At 48.2% G+C, this 20,434-nt stretch overlaps 1 protein-coding gene across 1 annotated transcript; it reads left to right on the top strand.

Annotated features, from left to right (window-relative positions):
* The first annotated feature begins 250 nt into the window (after positions 1-250).
* LOC146201954 (uncharacterized) lies at positions 251-15,598 on the top strand. Its single transcript, XM_084587876.1, has 3 exons — positions 251-409; positions 14,432-14,867; positions 15,517-15,598. The coding sequence occupies exons 1-3, from the start codon at positions 401-403 to the stop codon at positions 15,561-15,563; spliced, it is 492 nt and encodes a 163-aa protein (XP_084444002.1). The 5' UTR covers positions 251-400; the 3' UTR covers positions 15,564-15,598.
* The last annotated feature ends 4,836 nt before the right edge of the window (positions 15,599-20,434 follow it).

The raw sequence follows: 20,434 nt of genomic DNA, 5'->3' as shown, positions 1-20,434 counted from the left end.
ATCCTTTTCCACCCACCGCCTCGCATCCTTACCCCGAATTGGCGACGCGCAGCACGCGTGCTGTTGTCACGAGAGGGTTTTGACTCACACGCACACACGCACACCGGCGCGCAATCGCGCCCGCATCGAAGCGTCGGGGCGAGGGAGGCGTCAGACCGGCGGGAAAACCCTTTTTCTTTTTTTCTGCCCTCTCCGCCGACCGGAGATCTGCCGTCTTGCCCCGTCCGAAACCACCCCCCCTCTCGCGTTTCCGTCGGGGAGGTGGGGCAACCGGCAACTGGTATAAAAACCAAGCGGCTCGTGTGGAGACCTTGAAAGTCGTCCCTTGCGCTTCAAGTCCGACGTTTTTCTACCATACGCTGTCTCGAGACCGGGAGTACCGGCTGTAAACAAAGGAGCCATGAAGCTGGTGAGTCCGCCGTAGCTTTCACTTTCCGACCTGTCGCAGCGGCCTGCGCGCTTCATCCGCGTCTCTGGGCTCTTCTCAGCTGAAGCGAAGCGTCTCGTGCCGTTGCCTCCGCGCAGCGCCACGGGACGCGGTTCTAGGTGGTGCTACTGTCAGGCTGGCGTGTGCCACTCTTCAGAGTGGAACGCTGCGAGGCACCATTTCCCCATTCTGTGTGCTAGATTGCGGCCTTCGGCGCGGTTTAGAGTACCAGTAATTGCACCCGCCCCAGTGTAGTCTCTACTGTGCTTGCGCCCTGTTCAACTATTTGTAAATTTCAAGGAAGTAATTGTCTTGGTGGTTTATAAAATCCACCGCAAGGGTCAGGCTTGCTTGTTTATTAACAGTTCATGCTTGGGCAGCAGAGTGATAACTGAAATTGGGGAGTGAAACTGCCATCTCCTCACTGAGCAACTGCGCAGCCGTCAATGGGAGGTATCGGTCGCATGCATGACAACCAACCCAGCTGTGAGCTTTACGGACCTGACCGCCATAGTATTTTTACCTGGTAACCGTGAATACAAAGGTGTATAGAGGAGCCCCGCATATGTTCTGCGACTCGTGCTGTCATCAATACCAGCGCTTGAATTAGAGATTCACAGTCTGCCTTATTAAACAGGCTAAACGGAAAGAATCGAATCAAAACATGGTGAGGTCTTGCAAAGACATTTGTAGGAAAGTTTGTTATGGAAAGCTCAACTATCCATATCTCTTGCACGTCTGGGAAATAATTTGCCCATGTTGAAACATTTCGTTACTTTGTATAATGTGCATGTAGCAACCTTCACTTTCGTTTTAAGAAGCCAGCCCTGCAGTGTTACCTTTCGCTAGCGTGATTCAGACGACGCTGTATGACGTCATTCGATTTCTAAGAATACATGGCGCAACACGGCCTCTATGCGATTGCGGGTTCAAATTGCCTCCTTCGCAAAATTTAAGAGAAGCCAATTCAAAGACCCCGCTTCGCGTTCGTACGCATCGAGGAGCACAAGCCTTATAACGAATTGTTTCGCGTTCCGTTGCCCCTGTTCAGCGAAAGCCAGCGTCGGCTACCGAATGGCAGCATCGCATGCGACGGTTGCTGGCCGCCGTCAGGCATCCTTTCCTTTAGCTCTGTTTCCTGCCGGTGTCGTTGCGTGCGCGAAAGGCTGGCCGTAATAGTCTTCACTTCCGTAGCAGTGGGGCGAAAAATTCGAACGGACGGGAGGCAGATATTTTTCGTGTGACGTTTTGCGTAACGCTTGCTAGACATTCGTGTTTTCTGCTGCAGGTTCTCAATGTTACGGAAACTATAAACCTTAAAGACGAAACACTGGAAAACATCCCACGACAAGAAACTGGCAGGGCACCGTTATGACATTGCGTTTTACCCCCTCCCCATCCCATTGGCTTTAACAATGAGACGATATAATTCCATAATACAGCGTTGGTCCCGTTGCCAACCCTTTTTTCCTCCTTTCAACCCTCCCCTGTCGCCTTTTGTTTAGCATAGAGAGCTGACGTATATTTATATGTAAAAATGTAAACATCGTTTTTATGCAGTAAATCTAACCACATTTTATATTGAGAAGAAAGCTTCAGAAACCGAAACTCAAACCCCCAGATTGGCAAAAGCGATCAATAAAAACACAAAGTTAGCAGCCCGTCTCAACAGTAAAAAAAAACAAAAAACAAAAAAAAAAAGAAAGAAAAAAACCAATGAAGCCGTTTCAATGCCCGAACTTGTACATAAGTTACTCACTCCATGTAAAAGACGTGTACAAAAAAAAATGTCAACAAAGAGAATGCAATAAATGTGTGCATTAATTTAACTCATCTGTTTCCACGTGACTAAATATTAAAACTCGATAATGAGAGGCGCCTATTGACAGAAACATAGTTGCAGCGATGCAACGAAACTGTAAACACTTCCTTGAAACGAAAGCTTTTCGTCAAAAAAAAAAAAAACTGCTAAAAAATAAACAAAGAACACCGGCAATATTGCTGTGCTCGCTTTCCTTCTCCACGATTGTGTTGAAGATCGAACCCCTTGTTGTCGACCGTTCACTGGCCGAATATGCAGTGGATGCATATGCATTTCAGTGCAACGTTATAAAAAGGACAGGCTCTTTTTCGTACTTTGTTATGATGACTCAATCTGTTTAGGAAAATGGCTTAGTACAAGCATGAAAATTACGCTCTGGATCTGCACTAACTAGGCTGCGTCAGGTGAAAAGCTGGTGCGTGTTATGATTCCTAGTAGTTGTTTTTATCTGTAACTGTTTTTTATACTTACTGCGTATGTTACACGAAGGTCAGATGACTGCCGACGGAAGAATAACAGTGCGGCTGGGAAACTTATGATTAAACAACTGACGAATCGTTCGTTAACATTCTGACATAATGGGGGCAGATGTAATTACTGAGGCAACGCTCAGTTTAAGGAGAGTATACGTATTTAGTCGAACACGTAAAACGTTTTCAATAACACGTTTGCTATATTGTCCCTTGTTAAGGAATGCGTAGACAAAAGAGAAATAGGAATCGCTTCATTGTCGCGCGTGTTTGTCAAGGATTCCACTTTAAGGCGCCTTCACTCCCGCGCTGTCTGTGTACGTAACCCGTTAACCTGTACGCTATTTCGCACCTTTTTTAACCTCCGAGGCGTTTTCCGCTTTCTCGTGTTATACACATGCAGTGCTCACTTGTTTTTATTTATTTTTTTTTTTCACGTGGTTATTCAGACAATGTGGAAATCAAATGCTTCAGCTCAAACATGCTTGCCTATGCCGTGGACGCCAAACCCATATCATCTCTGGTTGGCCGAGGAGGCCTTAGTGCACAAAGAGAGGACACGAGTGCGTGTCTATTAGAGCGAACAACAAAATATCACAACCTCTATGCAATGTCCGTTTCCTTTAGCAAGATTGCTTGAAATAACGCCCTTGTCTTTGCCATGGCAGGACCCGGTTAGTGTTTTTCACGATCCTCAGTGGGTTTTATCAAAGTTGCCCAGAATCCGACTCATCATTTCTTTTTTGTTGTTGTACGAGAAGGAGACATATTGCCGATCGAACAGCGTATGAGTCGGTGCGTAGCGAGAAACTGTTTCGAGGACGAGTCGAAGGAAATATTTAAAGTGCGCGGGGGGGAACACACACACACACACACACACACACACACACACACACACACACACACACACACACACACACACACACACACACACACACACACACACACACACACACACACACACACACACACACACACACACACACACACACGCGCGCGCGCGCGCGCGCGCAAAGAATAGAAAATTCTCGGCTACATTACTTTCCTTGAGAGAAAGGAGCAAAAAGAAAAAAAGCTGTTTGTATTGCAGCAAATCCTGTGCTTCTTGCTGCTACGCCTCACCTAACACATTCGTGGTACCAAGTTGACATTATCATAAAGAAGGCGATCGGAAACATGAATATGCCGATGATCGAGTGATTATTTGCGGTTAATTCGAGTCGCTAAGCAATGCTCGAGCATGCATCCACCGAACCTCATCGCAGAACGCGTTATAGCAGAGATTAGAACTAGCATGGGGGTAAACAAAGTAACGATGCACTGTCGACCGGAGGTTCGTGAAGCAGGGTGAGGTGATGTCATTCCTCCTAGGGTAGTAAGCACAGCTGCATCATTACGTGTGCAGCAGGATATCGCGAACCGGTAGCGCGTTTCGTCCCTCTCCGGCTTTCACTGGGCGGCGCAGCTCCACTCTCGAATTGTGCCGGTGGAGCGTGCACAGCCGTCCACACAAAGGGCCACATCGTTCGCCGGATGGAGCCAATGACCTTGGGTGGCGTCCGGGGTGGGAGACATGGGAATGGCCATGAAAGGGCAAGGAGGCAAGCGTTGGCGCGTGGCAAATTGGCAGGAAAAACCCAGCTCAGTCACAGACCTGCGCTGATGTCCAGGTTTGCTTTGCTACCCCAAAAAGAGAGACAAAAAGCTACCTGTCCGCGCCAGAGGGTGCATCGGCCGAATTCGGGGAACCCCGCTGAAATCGGAAAAGAAGGAAGGGTGGTTTTGCGGGGTGGAGGAGAGTGAGAGAAGCTCCGGAGCACCTGTCGGAGTGAGCGCGCGACACTTATCTGGTCCTCCTTTACTCGGCTCTTGTTGTCGGCGGACGGTCTCTATCGCGCGATCTTCATCCAGCATGCACAGTGGCCCTCTTGTGTCACGCCAGGTTAAGTTACCTGTTTCACTAGTATCGCCGCGCCATCATCCCCGTCGTTAGGCTGGCTCCCCCGCAGGGCATTTGGAACGGCCAGCGTTTTGCCTCACCGGGTAGAGATTTCCAAGGGCATGTGCGGCCTTTTCTCTTGTTATTAGTGCTACTGAGTTCGTTTCAGTAGAAGTTATGAACATCGCTCATCGTTTCGTAAAACTTGCTGCCTGCTTTCCTTCCACCTGCTTTCTTGGAATATTAGTGGCGCACAGGCACTGAATGGCGTCTGCCAAGCTGGCAACAAGTTGCTGTGAAGGACACAGAGGTCGAGAGAGCGCGTTCAAATTACGGCAAAGCGATGAGTAGTAGTATGTCCGATAATTCATGCGTGTGCAACGTATTCGCGAACTTATCGTGCGTAGAATTGTCCGTAGAAAACCGCCACCTGCGAATAACGAAGGGTTAGCTGTGCAACGCTAAAAAAAAAGTGCATGATGACACTTGCGTGAAGCGCAATTTAAGCGCACTGTGGTTACATGTCATTCAGGCTCTGTTTAATTTACGCAGCGTTTTCATCCATAGGTAATGAAGAAAGGGCCCCGCCGGTGTGGCGATACGGTTAGGGGCGCTTGACAAATGTGACCAAGGAATGCGGGATTGCTTCCCGGCATCGGCGGCCGCTTTTCACTGCAGGTGAAAATCAAGGCGCCCGTGTGCTGTGCGGTGTCAGTGCACGTTAAAGAACCCCAGGTGGTCGGAATTTCTGGAGCTCTAAACTACGGCGTTTCTCATAACCTAAGTCGCTTGGGGACATTAAACCCCACAAACCAACCAAACCAACCTCAGAGGCAATAATGCAAAGAAGAGAATAACATGAAGAACCGCTTACTGCAAATTATTGCCTTCTGGCTGTTCACGGCTATATCGCAAGCCATGGCTATGCTCTCTAAAAACCTTGTAGTATATCCTTTAGAGCTTCTTCCTAATGAGGATGATGATAATGAGTGGTGTTTGTCTAATTCTATTCGACGTACCAGAAAACCTGCTTAAACTTCGATCAAGCCGAGAGAAAAATGTTACAACTGACATGTCCTTATTTACTCTGATTTTTGTTTGCGATGGCGGTTCTTCTGCCAGTAACGTGCTGCAACTATCCCCAGCAAAATATTCCACTTCCGCAATATGTTTATTGCCTTCCGTTAACCTCTCGACCAGGGAATACCACTCAATAAGCATTCTAATCAATGATGAGAAACATGAGAGACATGGGTTTCCAAAGCGGCTAGCAGTCCCAATAAGGAATCAGTTTGCACATCTGAAACAAAAACTGCACTCGCTGTGCGGCTCATAAATTCCCTATCACTCAACACATAATGGAGGTTGACCTCCAACAGTCCCATTTTATTGGGACTGCTAGCCGCTTTTAACTAATAGTGTCTCGCAGGCGCGTATATAAGTCCCCCCCCCCCCCCCCCCTCTCCTACCCAACCGTTTCCGCTAGCCTTATGCAAAAAAATTACCTAGGTCGCCTTTCTCACACACAAAAAAAAAAAAAAAAAAACAAATCCTGGCTATGTGACCGGCATGTCGCCTTGTTGTAGGGCAGCGGCAGCATGATTAGATTGCGCAAAACTCATAACGTTAGATGTCACAAATTGAGGCAAATACAATGGGTCGTTGCATCGCAACTCACCAAACACAAGCGATTAGTTCCAAAACGCTTTCCAGCGACAGTACTCATTTCGGTAACTGTCACCTTAGACAAGTTGCGGCTTCGTGGACTGGCCTTAAATGATTTGAGGACTTAAAAATGGATTATATGTGGAATGTTACCCACGAGGACCTCCTTGTTTCGTGACAATCAGTCAATGGCGCGTGTGAGCATACAGCGCTTTGTCATGTTGCCCGTGAGCATACAGAAGTTCGCGATGCAACCCGTTTTCGACATCGCTGCCGCTAGTCGTACTGCTCACGTTCGCCGCAGCTGCCGGCTAAATGCGTTCGATCGGAGACAGCGTCTTGTCGTTACGTCAGTCTAGCTCCTTGACATGATTGATGGCACGCTTGCATACTGTGGTTGGGACTCGCGAAGCGAAGCCCTGTCGCCATTGACGCTTACGAAACTGCAAGCTATCGCTCTTACTCCTTCGCGTCCACTTCTCTACTTGACCCGTGAGCAGCTGCCTAATGTTTTTCTTTTTTTTTTTTCTTTACGGAAGTTTTCACCACCACCACCACCACCTAGCTGCCAACACGTCTACGCGACACCCACTTTCATGGCCGTCGCGGCTGCAGTTAACCTGGCGCGCGGTCGGCACGGCCGAGAGAGCCCGCGGGCCGACATCAGCAAACGCCAGATTCATCGTTGCCGTAGCACTTGTCCACAGACACGCGCTGCGGGAGACGGAACGCACAGACGACGCCCCCAGCCTCACTGCACTGTGCATCCTCAGAAGGGGTGCGTGCCCTGCTCCGCAAAGAGAAAGGAAAGCAACCGGCGGTGGGGGGAAAGCGGCCTGCGGCGCAGGGCGGCGCGCGATAGCTTTCTTGCAGCCCGTCTTCCCGCGTGAGACAAACAGCGGCGGATTTCCGAAGCGGCCAGGCGGCAGGATTTTTCTCTTTTCCGGCGAAGGGAAGTGCGCGGCGGCCTGTCCGTCCGGGATGCGACGTGCGGCGCCATCAGCGACACACCAGCCGCGCCTTTCTTCTTTGTCTCGTTGGCCGCACCGTTGCCGATTCACTTTGTCTCGCCTCGACTATTTCTGTCGACACCCGGCCGAGAGCCGCCTCTCCTTTTCCTTCCCACGGCGGGCCTGACGCATGCGATGCCGAGATAACGGCTTCTGTTTTCCATCGACCTCGCTTTCTCGGAGGTACAGTTCCTGCACGTTCTTATCACCTTTTTCGTTTTCTCAGTGGCGCCCATATTTGGGAGCTCGTGGCCGCGATTTACATGCTGCCACGTGGGCGAAGGCGGTGGAGGCTCGCTGACGACGGTCCTTCCATCTTGCCGGTGTGGTTGATAGTGGGGGCGAATGGCTGCGATTTCATTGTGGATGCTCTCCTCATCTGATCACAGAAAACACAACAAACAACCCCGATTGCGAGAACGCTAAACAGAAAAAGGGGAGGGGGGGGGGGTGGAAGGGGGGACATTATCCTGCACGCAAGAGTAATTAATTAAAGTCGTTTAAATAAATTACGTTTATTTAGAGTCGATGAAACAACGCTTCTGTTCTGTCCGAAGCAGGCCTTTGCTCTCAATTTGCCTAAATGGCGTCCAGAAAGGAGCGCCATTTTGTTCTGACTCATGCCTACTTTAGCTTCCTAGGACAGCGGGTAAAAAATTTAGCTATCAAGCACAGAACACCTTTGGACCTTGAAACATTTCGAATGTGCATTATCGGTATATTGTAATCGTTTTAGTACGGTATATTATCGGGACCTTAACTGCGTATATATGTTGCTAATGCATGGACACTGTTAAGCCATACTGATTCACGTCGCATAAAACCTGTCACCGACAAAAAAATTGTGAAAATGTGCATCGCCATACTTTTCAGGCTGAAAAGTGCACGGAGAGTATTAGGTTCGTTACGGTCGAACGGTATATGCGTTTATGCAAGAAAGTTTTTGGTTCGCAACTGCCGACGGTGTCGTCGAATCAGGCAAAAAGACGAATATACGCAATTTACGCACGTACCCCCACGAAAACGGTCATTCTGCACGGTGAAAGGAGAGGCCACGGTATTTTCCAAAGGTCATGGCAAACAAAACGAGGATTCAATGGTGCACGCGTGCTGCAAGACTCGTCTTAACTGTCCTTCGCAGAAGGACTTGCAACAGATCGCCAAGGTGATTGTTTCGGCTTTAAAGCCGTAATTGGGCCTTTTTCTTGGTACACTGGCGGTGTCTTCGGATCTACGGAGCGCTTTGAAGGGCGGTATCGGTCTTTCAAGTTGAATGGAAACACCGGCTAAGAATCCCGGCTTGTGTCTTCACCTTGACAGAGCTCAGCTGTGCTAGGAGTTGTGTGCAATGGCTTGCAACAATATATTGAGCAAGTATTGCGACAAAGAAAAGATCAAAGAGAAGCTCAATAAGCTCCCCTTCTTCAAAAAAGAAAACAAAATGACACGGATGCACATCTTCGAGCAATATCTCAATTCTGCAGCTTTGCCAGCACATGCATCAACAAGCCTGAATCCTCTGGTCTTCTGAGCAAACGTTCATTGTATCTGTAATCGGTCCAAATTTCTTTCTTTTCTTATGCCTTAATTCATCGAGAAACACTTTGATTTAAGTTTATTTTTAGTTTCTCTCTCTCACTCTCTGCTTGCTTCGAACATCTTGCGCTTTGTTCTTTGTAGTCATTCATATTACATGGAGTAGTATTCCACATGTCTCAATAGTCGGTTCCATTATTTGACGAGACGAACATTATAAATTCAAAATTATAAATTCTGAACAGTCGAGTGCGCAAATGAATTAGGTAGCGCCTCTCGAAAGAGCTACTCCAGTGTTGCCCGTGGCTGTGGCTATGTTTAATACCTCGGGAGGTACAAATTTATCTCGAGGGAGATTTCCGACTCCCGAAGCTGGGACGCCATAAAAAAGTGAGAGAACCGCAAATCCCGCGGGCACCAAGAAGGAACGGCAAGAGGCTAATGATCACGAAGCTCGCTTGGAAAGGTGTTGACCCATCTCGCGCACCTCGAGTTACACTCAGAAGTCGTTGCTGAGGCCGAACTTGCTAATATTTTACTGACTTTCACGGTCGCGCTCCTCACAGGTCGCACGCGCTTAGTAACCCCTGAAGGTTGGCGTTCGAGAGAAACCTCTCGCGCCTTCTTTTTTTGCTGTTGCTTCTGTTCGAGGGAAAAAAGAGGCGTACCAAAATCTAGATATAACATCAAGTAAGAGCCTCCCGCTCTCATCATTTTTTTTTTTTTTCGGGGCATTAAAAGCTGTCATCGCAATGAAGTCATTTTCGAACTGTTTCGCTCAGTATCCGTCATTTTGAAGACAACTGCAGCCTGTAGCCTTTATCACGAACGCATAAATGATGAACGCATTGATGCATTTTGTTACAGGATGCTATTAGGAGGGAAAGCTTGACCGCGCTCGTGCGCAGTTTTGTTTATCATCTTTCCAAAAGGTTTCACAAAAGGTAAAAGCAGCAGCGGAAGCAGCTGATCTAGAGCAAGTTGTTACCGCTCGGCTGTAGATTGGCTTTACACTTTGAAGTGGTTGCATGGAAAGGCCGATTGGTCATTATCGGGGGGACACCTTTGTCCTGCGATGGACGTAAACTCGTCACTAGGGGTGATAGCTAGTGGTAACGATGACCATGAGGCGTATATATGAAAAAGTGTTTGAACACATTTACGAGTTGGAGAGATCCGGTAACGCAATAGGAGCGTACTTGGTCCACGAGTGAAAGTAAGGGGGCAATGAAAAGGATAAAGCGCAGAAAAAAAAACAAAGAATACGGCGGAATTGGCTTCTTCGAATATTTTAGTTAGCCGCATCTTTCAAACTTTAACCCGGTGTTAACCTTTTTTCTTTTTCTGGCAAACCCGGACTTAATGGAATAGAGAGCTTCCAGATTTTCCGCAGCTTGCACAACATGGGGTCAGTGGGACAAAGGTCACCGGGGGAATTGCGCTAACGAGCTTCCACAAACGGCAGACTTTGATGGTCGATATACTTTCGCGCGCTCTTCCTTCCCGCGCACGAAGCAGAAGCAGCGGTGTGGGTGGTGCGTAGAAATATGCATACTCCTACCGGATCATTGCGAAGGTACATGCTTGCTCCTTGGCACGCAGCTCTGAAAGAGGCAGCGAGCGATGCACCGGCAGATACACAAACAGAGGTCCGCTGAACTGCGCGAGGGCGGCGCACTCTACAAGCGTCACGCTCGCGCTCTTGATGCGCTTGCAAGGGGCCGTTGCGTGGCGCTTCTCTATGTGCACGACTCATCCCTCTCGGTGCAGGTGCGAGTGATGAGCGATTCGCACACGCAAGAAGCTCGTCCTTCAAGCGAGGTAGCACTTCGCGATATTGGTATATTTGTACTTTCGTACGCATTGACTCGCGTGGTTACTAACCAGCGAGTGTGCTCTCTGGTGGTGCTGAAGGGACGCGTTCTCTGCAAACGGCTCGGCACGCTACTGCCCTGCTGTTCGTTCTTGTACCGCACGTTGTAGTACACGAGGAACCGCCACGTCTTCGAGGCGGCGGCCACTCAGTCTTCTCCGCACTCATTCAAACTGTTCACGCCGTTTGGACGCAGCTTCGCTCGCTCGCTCTTGCTGTTTCTGCCCCTGTTGTAGGTGGCTTACCTAACGCAAGCCACGGGCTTGACCCGGCCGGGTGTCCTGTGCGCTCGGTGCAGTGCACTGTTGACGTGAGTTTATTGCCGAGGTACTTTCTCTGTCGTGAGTAGCCCAAAATACGTTATTTGTAGCCAGATGAGTTAATCTCGCCGGAGGGCTTGCGTGTGTGCAACAAAATTGAACGAGGCATGTTAGCGTAGACAAGATTGAGCGCAGCGCTTAGGCTTCTTTCCCTCCCTGTTGTCACGTTATGTTCACACGTCCGTGATGCAAAAAAAAAAAAAAAAAAGCTATATATCGTATATTTTTTTTTTAATGCCAGGTGTCTAAACTAAATGTAGCCAACGTTAAAACACGTAAGCTTGGTGTTCTAATCTAGGAAAATCAGCTCATAGCGGTTGACAGCTGCGTGGTAGATTCTGCAGTAGATTCGTTTTAATTCTCCAGACCTAAATAATTATTAATGATTTATGCCTAACATTTTGTTTAGACGTCTCCGGAACTGCGTGTCAATGCAGAAGTGTTAGATCACCTTTAAGAACAGCTTACTAAAATGCTAGCTCCAAGTTACCGTCTACGTGCAGTAGCTTTCTTTCTTTCTTTCTTTTTTTTTTTTTTGTTGCACACTTAATAGAAGTTCTCACTCTACAAAAAACTTTCACATGAGAGGGGTGCCATGTCCTCGTTCCGGGACGCTTATCACCGTACAAAACCGGCTTTTCTTTTCAGCACTCTCCCCCATGGGTCGCTGTGCGCGCTCTAGGCGAGAGATTATCACAAACGGCTGGTCATGTGCTTGCAGCAAATAAAACTGCGCAAATCGTACCTTGACGCTAACGGCGCCGCTAGGTGTTCTTCAAGACAGTCTACAAGCTCCGGAAGCCACAATAAAAATGCAATTAGTGTACTATTGAACTGTAATGAACGAAAAAAAAAATACTGCAGACTAGACGACTGTCAACAACTCTTAGCTGGATTCACGGGGTTAGCCTGATACTAAGTATTTTTACATAGCTTGGTTACGTTTACAAGTAGGTACTGGGGGGGAGGGGGTTATTGCGATGTATCTTCTATACATTTTGCTAGAGCTGAACCCGGACGCACCAGCAGGGCGGATTGCAATTCTAAGGGCACGTTCGAAAATCAGCCTTCATTTCTCGAAAGTGCAGCGAGTGTGCTTATCCTTTGTAGCGAATGTTGCAGGTCTCCCGACACGGATAGCGGAGCATTTCTCTGACGAGGTGCCCGTTCGCCGAAGCTTGGTGCATGAGCGCGGAGGGTTCGCGGAAGGGAGAGGGTGGACACCACCACCCGAGCGAAGGTGTAGGATTGTGTGTTGTGGGAGCTCTGGCCGATTGTGCGGAGGAGTGCCCTTGCCCAGTTTCACTGGTGCGAGCAACGCGCTTTCTTCGGACAGCGCGTCGCTAGCGCGCGCTAAGGATTGAGTGAAGATGGGGAGGTTACCCTCACGGAAAAAGCCACCTCTGCTCGTGGCTTCTTTTCCGGACCTGGCCGATTGTTTTTCTTGTCGGCTGCAATGATCGCGCAGGACGTTCGTCCCGGAGCTCGTTAGTGCCGGTGTCGCCTTATCCCCGCCGCTGCTCGGGCGCGCGCCGTTTCGCCCGACAATAGTGAGGCGTGTCATTGCTGCTTTTCCGATTTCGACGGACCGTTGCGGCCTAATTGCTGTTGAGTCTCGTCTTTTTATAACGTTGTTTTTTTTTTTTCGAATTTGCTTTGGCTCCATTGTTCGCCCCAGAATGATTTCTTTCTGAACGAAAATGATAACAGGACCCCAGCTCCTGCGTGTCACTCGTCTCATAACTGAAATATGTTCAGGCGTCACATTTGTATGACTACCACGACTGGTTATTGTCGCGACACAAGTCATCTGAGTGTGTCGCGAACTTTACTGTCCTCTTAGCAACACGTAGAGGCACAGGGTACCTCTAATAAGAACGCCTCCTTCAGGAACCACGCCTAGCAGTTAGCGTTCCACACTCATCGTATACGCGCCGGTATTCGCGTCCTCCGTCGACAAATAATCGGCTGCATGTTTCCACACGCTGCTGCTCCCGGATCCCCCTTGTGAGAGACGCTCTGCGCACTTCAACCGTATATATATATATATATATATATATATATATATATATATATATATATATATATATATATATATATATATATATAATATATATATATATATATATATATATATATATATATATATATATATATATATATATATATATATATATATATATATATATATATATATATATACACATACATATGCGTGTGCGTGATTTCCCTGCCGCCTGCCTGTACCAGAAGGCACGAAAAGGGGATAAGCAAAAGAAGAACGCGGCTGAGAACCTGGAGGGACGCGCCAATCAGCGCCGGCACAGGTTGCGACGTAGCTCAAGCCGCTGGGGCAGTCAGCGAGGAATCGTGCGCGGCAGCCATTTCCACGCCGCTTGGCAGCGTCAGCCGGACAATTAGGCCTAACGCGTCCTCGTCAGCCGCTGCTTAGCCTCTCAGCCTTTTGCGCGATTCTTTTTCTCTGTGGTACCGGCTCTCAAACAAACACGTGTCCCACCGGCGCGGGTCTTTTCCGAGGGAGCGGTGCGTTCGCCGTGTGAATCATTCTGATTTTGTTCTTTCGGTGCGTACATTTCGCAACAGCTTTCGAGAGCCGGCCTTGACGGCTAATTCGGCTCGAGCCTTCCTCGTTGGTGTGTTCGTTCGGCCGCTTGGCGCCACAGCGAGAGCGTTTCCGTTCGCTTGTGAAAGCTGTAGACTGGAAAAACGGAGAGTCGTAGCCGCGGACTTTCCGCCGGTTGTATTAATTATTTCGAGCCTTATCGCATCCGGCGTTGGCTTTGCTTAAAAACAGGAGCAACTGCGTTATATAATTCAGCGCTTTCCGGTGCGCTCCGTTTTTGTATTCCAAGGTTTCTTTCGTTGCCGGGATTACCTGAGTATAGAGGAAAACTCGGCTGCGCCGACGAGCGGTCGGATTTTGGCCTTAGAGCTTCTACGTGCAAAATAGTAAACCTAAGCGCTGAGCCACATTGCCAACATTCAGCGTACGCAATGGCGCTTAAGTATTGCACAATATCTCGATGGAAACCCCCAGAAAGCTAAGAAACGAAAATGAGTATATGCAGGATCGCTTACTGGAAAACTATGCAAACGGCTTGCAGAAAAATGAAAGCAGAGGGAAACTTAGAGGACAAAAAACCTTGCGCTCGCCTGCTGCGCCGAGAAACAGGGCATTTTAGTAGTCAATAATGAGTCAGCATGTTGCGCTATATAGTAACTTCAAGGCATCTAGCGCACCCCGAAAATGCACCTCAGCGTGACTGGTGTAAAGCGGGACATTTAAGGGTTTGCTCTTTGGATTGCGCTACCCCGCTTTACACGAGTGTCCTTCTCCGCTCTTTGCAGTTGCTGGTCGCTGCCGCGCTGGTTGGTTTGTCCGCCGCGCAGGTTGTGGAACGCCGCGTGATCAAGAACCCCGACGGGTCGACCACGCACATGGAGAGCAGCTCGTGGGGTCACAGCTCCTTCAACCAGGAGGCGTCGGACACGGACGGACTCATAAGCGGTCGCAGCGGCTACGCGGACACATCGGGCGTTAACTACGACCGTCACTACACTGTGGACCGCAACGGACAACGTCGCTACGTCGACCCCAAGGAGAGCAAGCTCAAGGGCCCGCCCCCGACCTTCACTATGCCTCAGGGGGCCTTCGGACCCGGCAGTGACGACTTTCTCTCCGGACGATCGGGATTCGGCAACTTGCCCGGATTCGGAAACCTGCCCGGATTCGGAGGCAACGCGCCCGGCTTCGGAGGCAACTTCCCTGGATTCGGCGCCAACCGTAGGAGAAATTAAGCACTCGCTCTTGCCTCCCGAGTCTTCTCCAGACACACTTCCTCTATACCTCACCACAGAATCTGTCTCCAACACTCTGGGTGCCTTGTGTCTCCCCCTGTCCTTCTACGCCTTGAAGCCTACACTGTGGAACAAGGACTTCTCCTGAACTCTCCTCCGTGACTGTTCTCTCTCCGACACCGGGATTTTTGTTCGTTCTGTGTCTCACACCATCCCTCTGTTGGGTCCCTCCTTCAACTTTTATTTTCCCCTTGTCCTCTGAACGCCTTCCCAAAACCACCAAAGATCCGACGGGATGGATGATGAAACCTCGCGAAAGTGATAACGCCCGTGCCACCCGGGCCATTTTGCATCATTTTGTCGATTCTCTCTGTGGCATTACATTATTAAAATTTAGTTTTCGTAGCTAATAAGGAGCGTTTAATGAGACATTTGTCAGCTGCTATGTTGACCTGGTCCTGACGTGGCTTCGTACAGGGTTATATGCTTTGGCCATACGTTTTCAGCGCGTTTTTGTGGGTTTTGTTTTTTCTCCACGAGGCGTGTGTGAACTCCGTCATTGTGAATTAAGTGCGGTCCTGGTATCTGTGATTAAAACGTTGTCTCCAATCACTCTATGCAATTGTCTCTTTCAGCAACACTGGATCTGTGGCGCCTCTTTCCGCCTGGACTCAATTTTTAGCTCAAATGGATCCAATAAAAGCTCTTCTTGGGATACACGAAGTCATTTGTTTCATCACCATGGTTGGACAACGGCCACAGTTTCTCATGCTGGCCACTGCATCCTGGTGCCGCGACTTCAAATGCACGTAGCCATGCGTACTGTACCGCCGCCCGCTATGTCGTCGTAGCCAGCAACCACGGGCGAAACCTTTGTCATAAGCTTGTGAGCTACATTGCAGCGGATGGCACCACGACCAGGTTGCGTCGTGGGGTTATAGTTGAGCTCCTGCTTTCAACACCTGTAAGCTTTGAGAGCGTTCGGCGCATTTTAAGAACATCTCTGCACGTCCTGGCGAATGGTGTGCTAGCTCGTATCATATGTCTTAGCAGTCGTGACGACTTTTTTATGAGTAAATCGAAATGGAAGAAGAGGCAGTGGTCCTGAATGCTATCTACAGTAATGCTATGTTAGTTATTCGTAATTGTGTGGACCTGCTGCTTCCTGCTGGACAGAAAAAAAGAAGAAAAAAAAAACACTCGGCAGTTTCACTTGAAAAACATTACGGCTTTTGTCAACAACCTTTTGCCGCAGTATATTTGGCAAAGAAATAAGTTTTGGATTTGTGAAAACCTTTTGAATTTTCCGGTGTAGTCCAAAACGAAGTGGCGTTAAAAAAAATCCCCTGTATATATATATATATATATATATATATATATATATATATATATATATATATATATATATATATATATATATATATATATATATATATACATTCTTTAACATTTGCTTTTGTATTTTGAAATTTTATACATTCCTAGCTCTTCCTCATATATTTGAATATAATTCAATTCAGTCACGTTGACGCAACTTCGAGCTACTGAGTTGGTTCATAAGGTCGCCGAGAGCCACGGACTAAGTGTAGGGCCCACATATATCGTTCAATGCTGACAATAAATGTTTTCCATTCCAATCCAGTTCACTTCAGGCAACAATCAGTGGCAGCCAAGATGCGTCCCTGGAAATGCGTCCTTGCAACCAAAGGCTTTTCACGACACATTAAAGAGCGGGCCCTCCATTTTGTTGCTGAAATCTGGAACGGTCGAGAGCAAACTCTTGTTCATTTTGTGTGGACTGACACGCTGCAATGAAAGTTGGAGGCACTGACGAGAAACACTGACGAGGGCCAGCAGTTTGATTAGTACTTCCATTCATTAATGTCTTGCCGAAATACTTGCGACTTATTATCAAAGCCGGCTCGGCGATGCTTAGAGAAGCAACATTTTGGGGAGACGCTCAATATTCACGTTAAGAGTAGACGCGATAGCGCCCTTAGCATCGCCTTTTCACTGCGCGATTTTTTTTTTTTTTTACTTTTGGTTGTTTCGGTTGGTTATTGGGAAAGTAAAGCGCTGCATCAGCCTCACTTATCGGTGGACGTTACACTGACGATTAACGGCCAACAATTGGAGGTGCATATATGTCGTCGGTTCGAATCTCTGTCGCCAACTAGCCTCCAACCTAACTAGCAGGTGGGTACTAAATGAAAAGCGAAGTAGTAGTAGTATGACATCAAAAGGTGCGCTGCATGCAAAAAAAAAGTATGCTTCACATTTTGTTACAAAATTACGTGCTTGTTTTGTCTGACGTGCTTTTAACCCGATATATCAATTCTGGGGTACTACGAAGGCTTTTCGGCTGAACTAGCCCAATACGCTATCGCGTAATAACCGCGAACTGTCTATACATCCACCACTGCAGTCATGCCTGGGGGAGGCGCAACAACTAAGGAATCGGGAACGACGAGCCGGTGCTTTTAGGTGCGGGCTAGCACGACGGGCTTACAGGGCTGCTTTCGCGGCGGCTTTAGTTCCTGGCTACATTTCGTTTCTTTCAGCGCGTAGTCGGCTTTCTCTAACTTATTTGTTTAGTCGCTCAAGTAGTTTATAAAAAGTTACAACTCACATGGAAACGTGCGGTTGCAAAACGCAAAGCAAGGAATTCTTACGCGCCTATGGAAGAAAAAAAAGAACTGGTTGCACACGCAGACTGGGACGCGTTATGTATAAGTGTATGCGCCTATTGTATGCACCTTGGGATGAGCTGTAAACAAGCAAACAATCATTCCCAACTGCGTCGGCACGTGATATATAACCTGGCGTACTTTTGCACTAGGAGACCTCGCAGCGTGGAGGAGCTAGCTACCAATCAGGAGAGTAGATGAGCTGTGAAAGAGTTCCGCAGCCATTGCGACCAGGCCATTTTCGGTGGCAGTATAGGGATTCTCTCTGGAAGGAGAAACCTTGGCTCGCCATAAAAGCAATAGGCACACAGGGCGCATCTCCGGGCATAAGTTTAAAGATACGGGTTTTCATTTTCCGCTAGAACGCCTAGGATGCTTTTCCTTCCTGGCTATATGCTGCCCTTTAGATGCCATTTTCCGTGGCAGGTACCAGTGTATCACCAGCCGAAGTTAGCATTTCAAATTGAAGCTAGTGGTACCGTGCGCGCCATCTGCGATAAAGTATGCCGCAATGTAGACGTACGCTTGAGAACATTTGCGCCGACGGGACCTGGCCAACCTCGTCGATGGTGTTTCTACGTAAATGTGTCTCAAACCAGGAAGCGCGGAGCTGTCAGCCGACGAAAACGCAGCTCGTCACGCGGGTCTGCCGTCGCGCGCGCCCTCTCACCCGCCGCAGCGTCGACGACGATCCGAGCAAAACTTGGCACCAACACGCGTACGGCTCCGGACCTTCTCAGCTTCGAAGTGTGCCTATGACGCATGTTTTACGCTCGCTGCTGTCGCCAGTTGAGAACATTGAAGTCCCTATTTTGCTGCAATATATCCTACGTGTTGCTCGAATCTCATCGAGGGAAAATTATCAGCAACGCTTTCCCTTCCCCCTCGTTCAGTTACTTTTCAGAAGCGCTCGATGCTACAAGTTAGCCTCGTCATGCCCGCTTTGTTTTATAATAGACGACTTTCCTCATTGCGCAAAACACTATAGCTTCACGTGACTAAAATGAAAAAAAAAAAAAAAAAAAATAGCGCCGCTGCTGTCAATGGGCGCCCGTTGACACTGCTTTTGACGCCACTTATTATTAATGCGCACTCTCTCTTTCTAACAGAGACCTTCGCTAACCTTATAATGAAAGCGATGCCCGCTCAAACAAGGAAAGGCAGAAAACGACGTGGGTAGCGCGCATTAGCCTCGGCTCTCGCGTATAACCTAACTACCTAACGAGACGCATAAGTGGCTCGTTCTTTCGTTGGTGATATCGATCGGATCACGACAAACGCCTTGAAAACAGCAGCGCACTTTAAAGGCCAGAGACATCAAAAACATTTAACCGCATTCCTGCTTTAGAATTATGCGTATAACTTTGGTTAACATGTATCCCCGCGTGTAATTCGCCTACGCTGAGTAAACAATTTATAATTGGATTCCGTCTGCCCCACACTGTCAGTTTCGATTCCAGGTTGTCGAATAAACGACCCAAGTCGCACGCTAGTGCGAGATAATGTGAAGCATACAAAAACTGCAATATAATAGCGCTCTTTGTCCAGTCGCCGTGTTCCGGCTTCTGTACGAGCTGAGAAAGAGTTTGCAAAACTGCAATATAATAGCGCTCTTTGTCCAGTCGCCGTCTTCCGGCTTCTGTACGAGCTGAGAATGAGTTTGCGGGAATCAAAACTAGAAAGCAACAAATATATTTTGCAGCTTTGGGGGCACCACGTGATCTCATAATAGACTATGACATCGGAATCTTCTGTCGGCAACCGGAAACCGAACCTAAAAGTGTGTTTCATAAGAGATGTAATCAATAATTATTTTCTGAGCGTAGGCGAATTTCGCGCGTGGGTGCATGTTTCCCACTGTGCTACACATAACTGTAAGATGCTGTATGTACCCGAGATGTCGAAGGAGCGTGCGCTGTGCAGAAGAGCGCGTTCCTAAATTGGCCGTGTCCCGAAGACTCATTAGAACTAAACTCGCGGGAGGACTGGAAAATTTAAATATGCAGTGTTGAGATTTCTTCCTAACCTTAACACAAACTCTGCCTTTCCTTTCGCCTCGAGTTTCGCCTTGAAAAACAACGACCCCCTCCACGAAGCCGCTGTCACTGCTGTTGTTGATGACAGCTAGGCTCCACGTTTACGGGCTGATAACCATTGATGCTCACACCCAAAACGACGGTCCCCCTATTAGGAATGCCATTGAGCATACGAGAAATAAAAATGAACGACACCTTACTCCTAATTTTGGAGCGAAGTTTTCCTGCGCTCCGATGCGCGGCAAACAGCGTGGGAACTTGTGATATTGCATGCCTGTCCACAACTCGTTGGATGTCACATTCCGAGATGAAGGGACGAACGGCGCTGGAAACGAGGCAGTTGGGAGCCTTTGCAGACAATTTACGCAGCGAACTGCGCAGTTCTCCATATAGATTTTTTTTTTTTTTTTTTTTTTTGGCCGCTCTCTATTCAGCCCTGTCATATTTGCTGCGTTTGATCAACCTCTGCGGGCGCTTGCAAAAGCTCTTGGTTACGAGCAGCAGATTTTCTTGTGCTGAAGAACTGAGAAGGCGACCGAGAAGGATTACCAGACCAAGTGATTTAAAAGACAATGTGCTTAAGAAAGAAAAAAAAAACGTGTAAATTTTAATTGCTGGTTCAGACCGGAGGTACAGGACCACGCGCTTGTAGCTAAAACACGATCACTGCTTTCAAATTAACCTTGTGTCCGACCGACTCAGGCAGATATCGAAGCAAAGCGATATATGTATACTGCAAGCACAGAGGAACGCGCAGGTGGTACTTCGCATGGCTTGCCACTTAGCTTTATCATATGACCGGGTAGGACGCAATGATGTTTTGACAGCAA

Source organism: Amblyomma maculatum, chromosome 1 (assembly GCF_055883805.1).
Source record: "Amblyomma maculatum isolate TAMU_Amacu chromosome 1, ASM5588380v1, whole genome shotgun sequence".
Lineage (NCBI taxonomy): Eukaryota > Metazoa > Arthropoda > Arachnida > Ixodida > Ixodidae > Amblyomma > Amblyomma maculatum.
The sequence above is the reverse complement of the archived record's forward strand: the minus strand, read 5'-3'. Positions and strand labels throughout refer to the sequence as shown.

Excerpts from the sequence above, each read along its gene's own strand:
- LOC146201954 (XM_084587876.1), top strand. Across the intron at positions 14,868-15,516 it reads CCCTGGATTCGGCGCCAACC|CAACACTGGATCTGTGGCGC; the intron begins GTAGGAGAAATT and ends TGTCTCTTTCAG.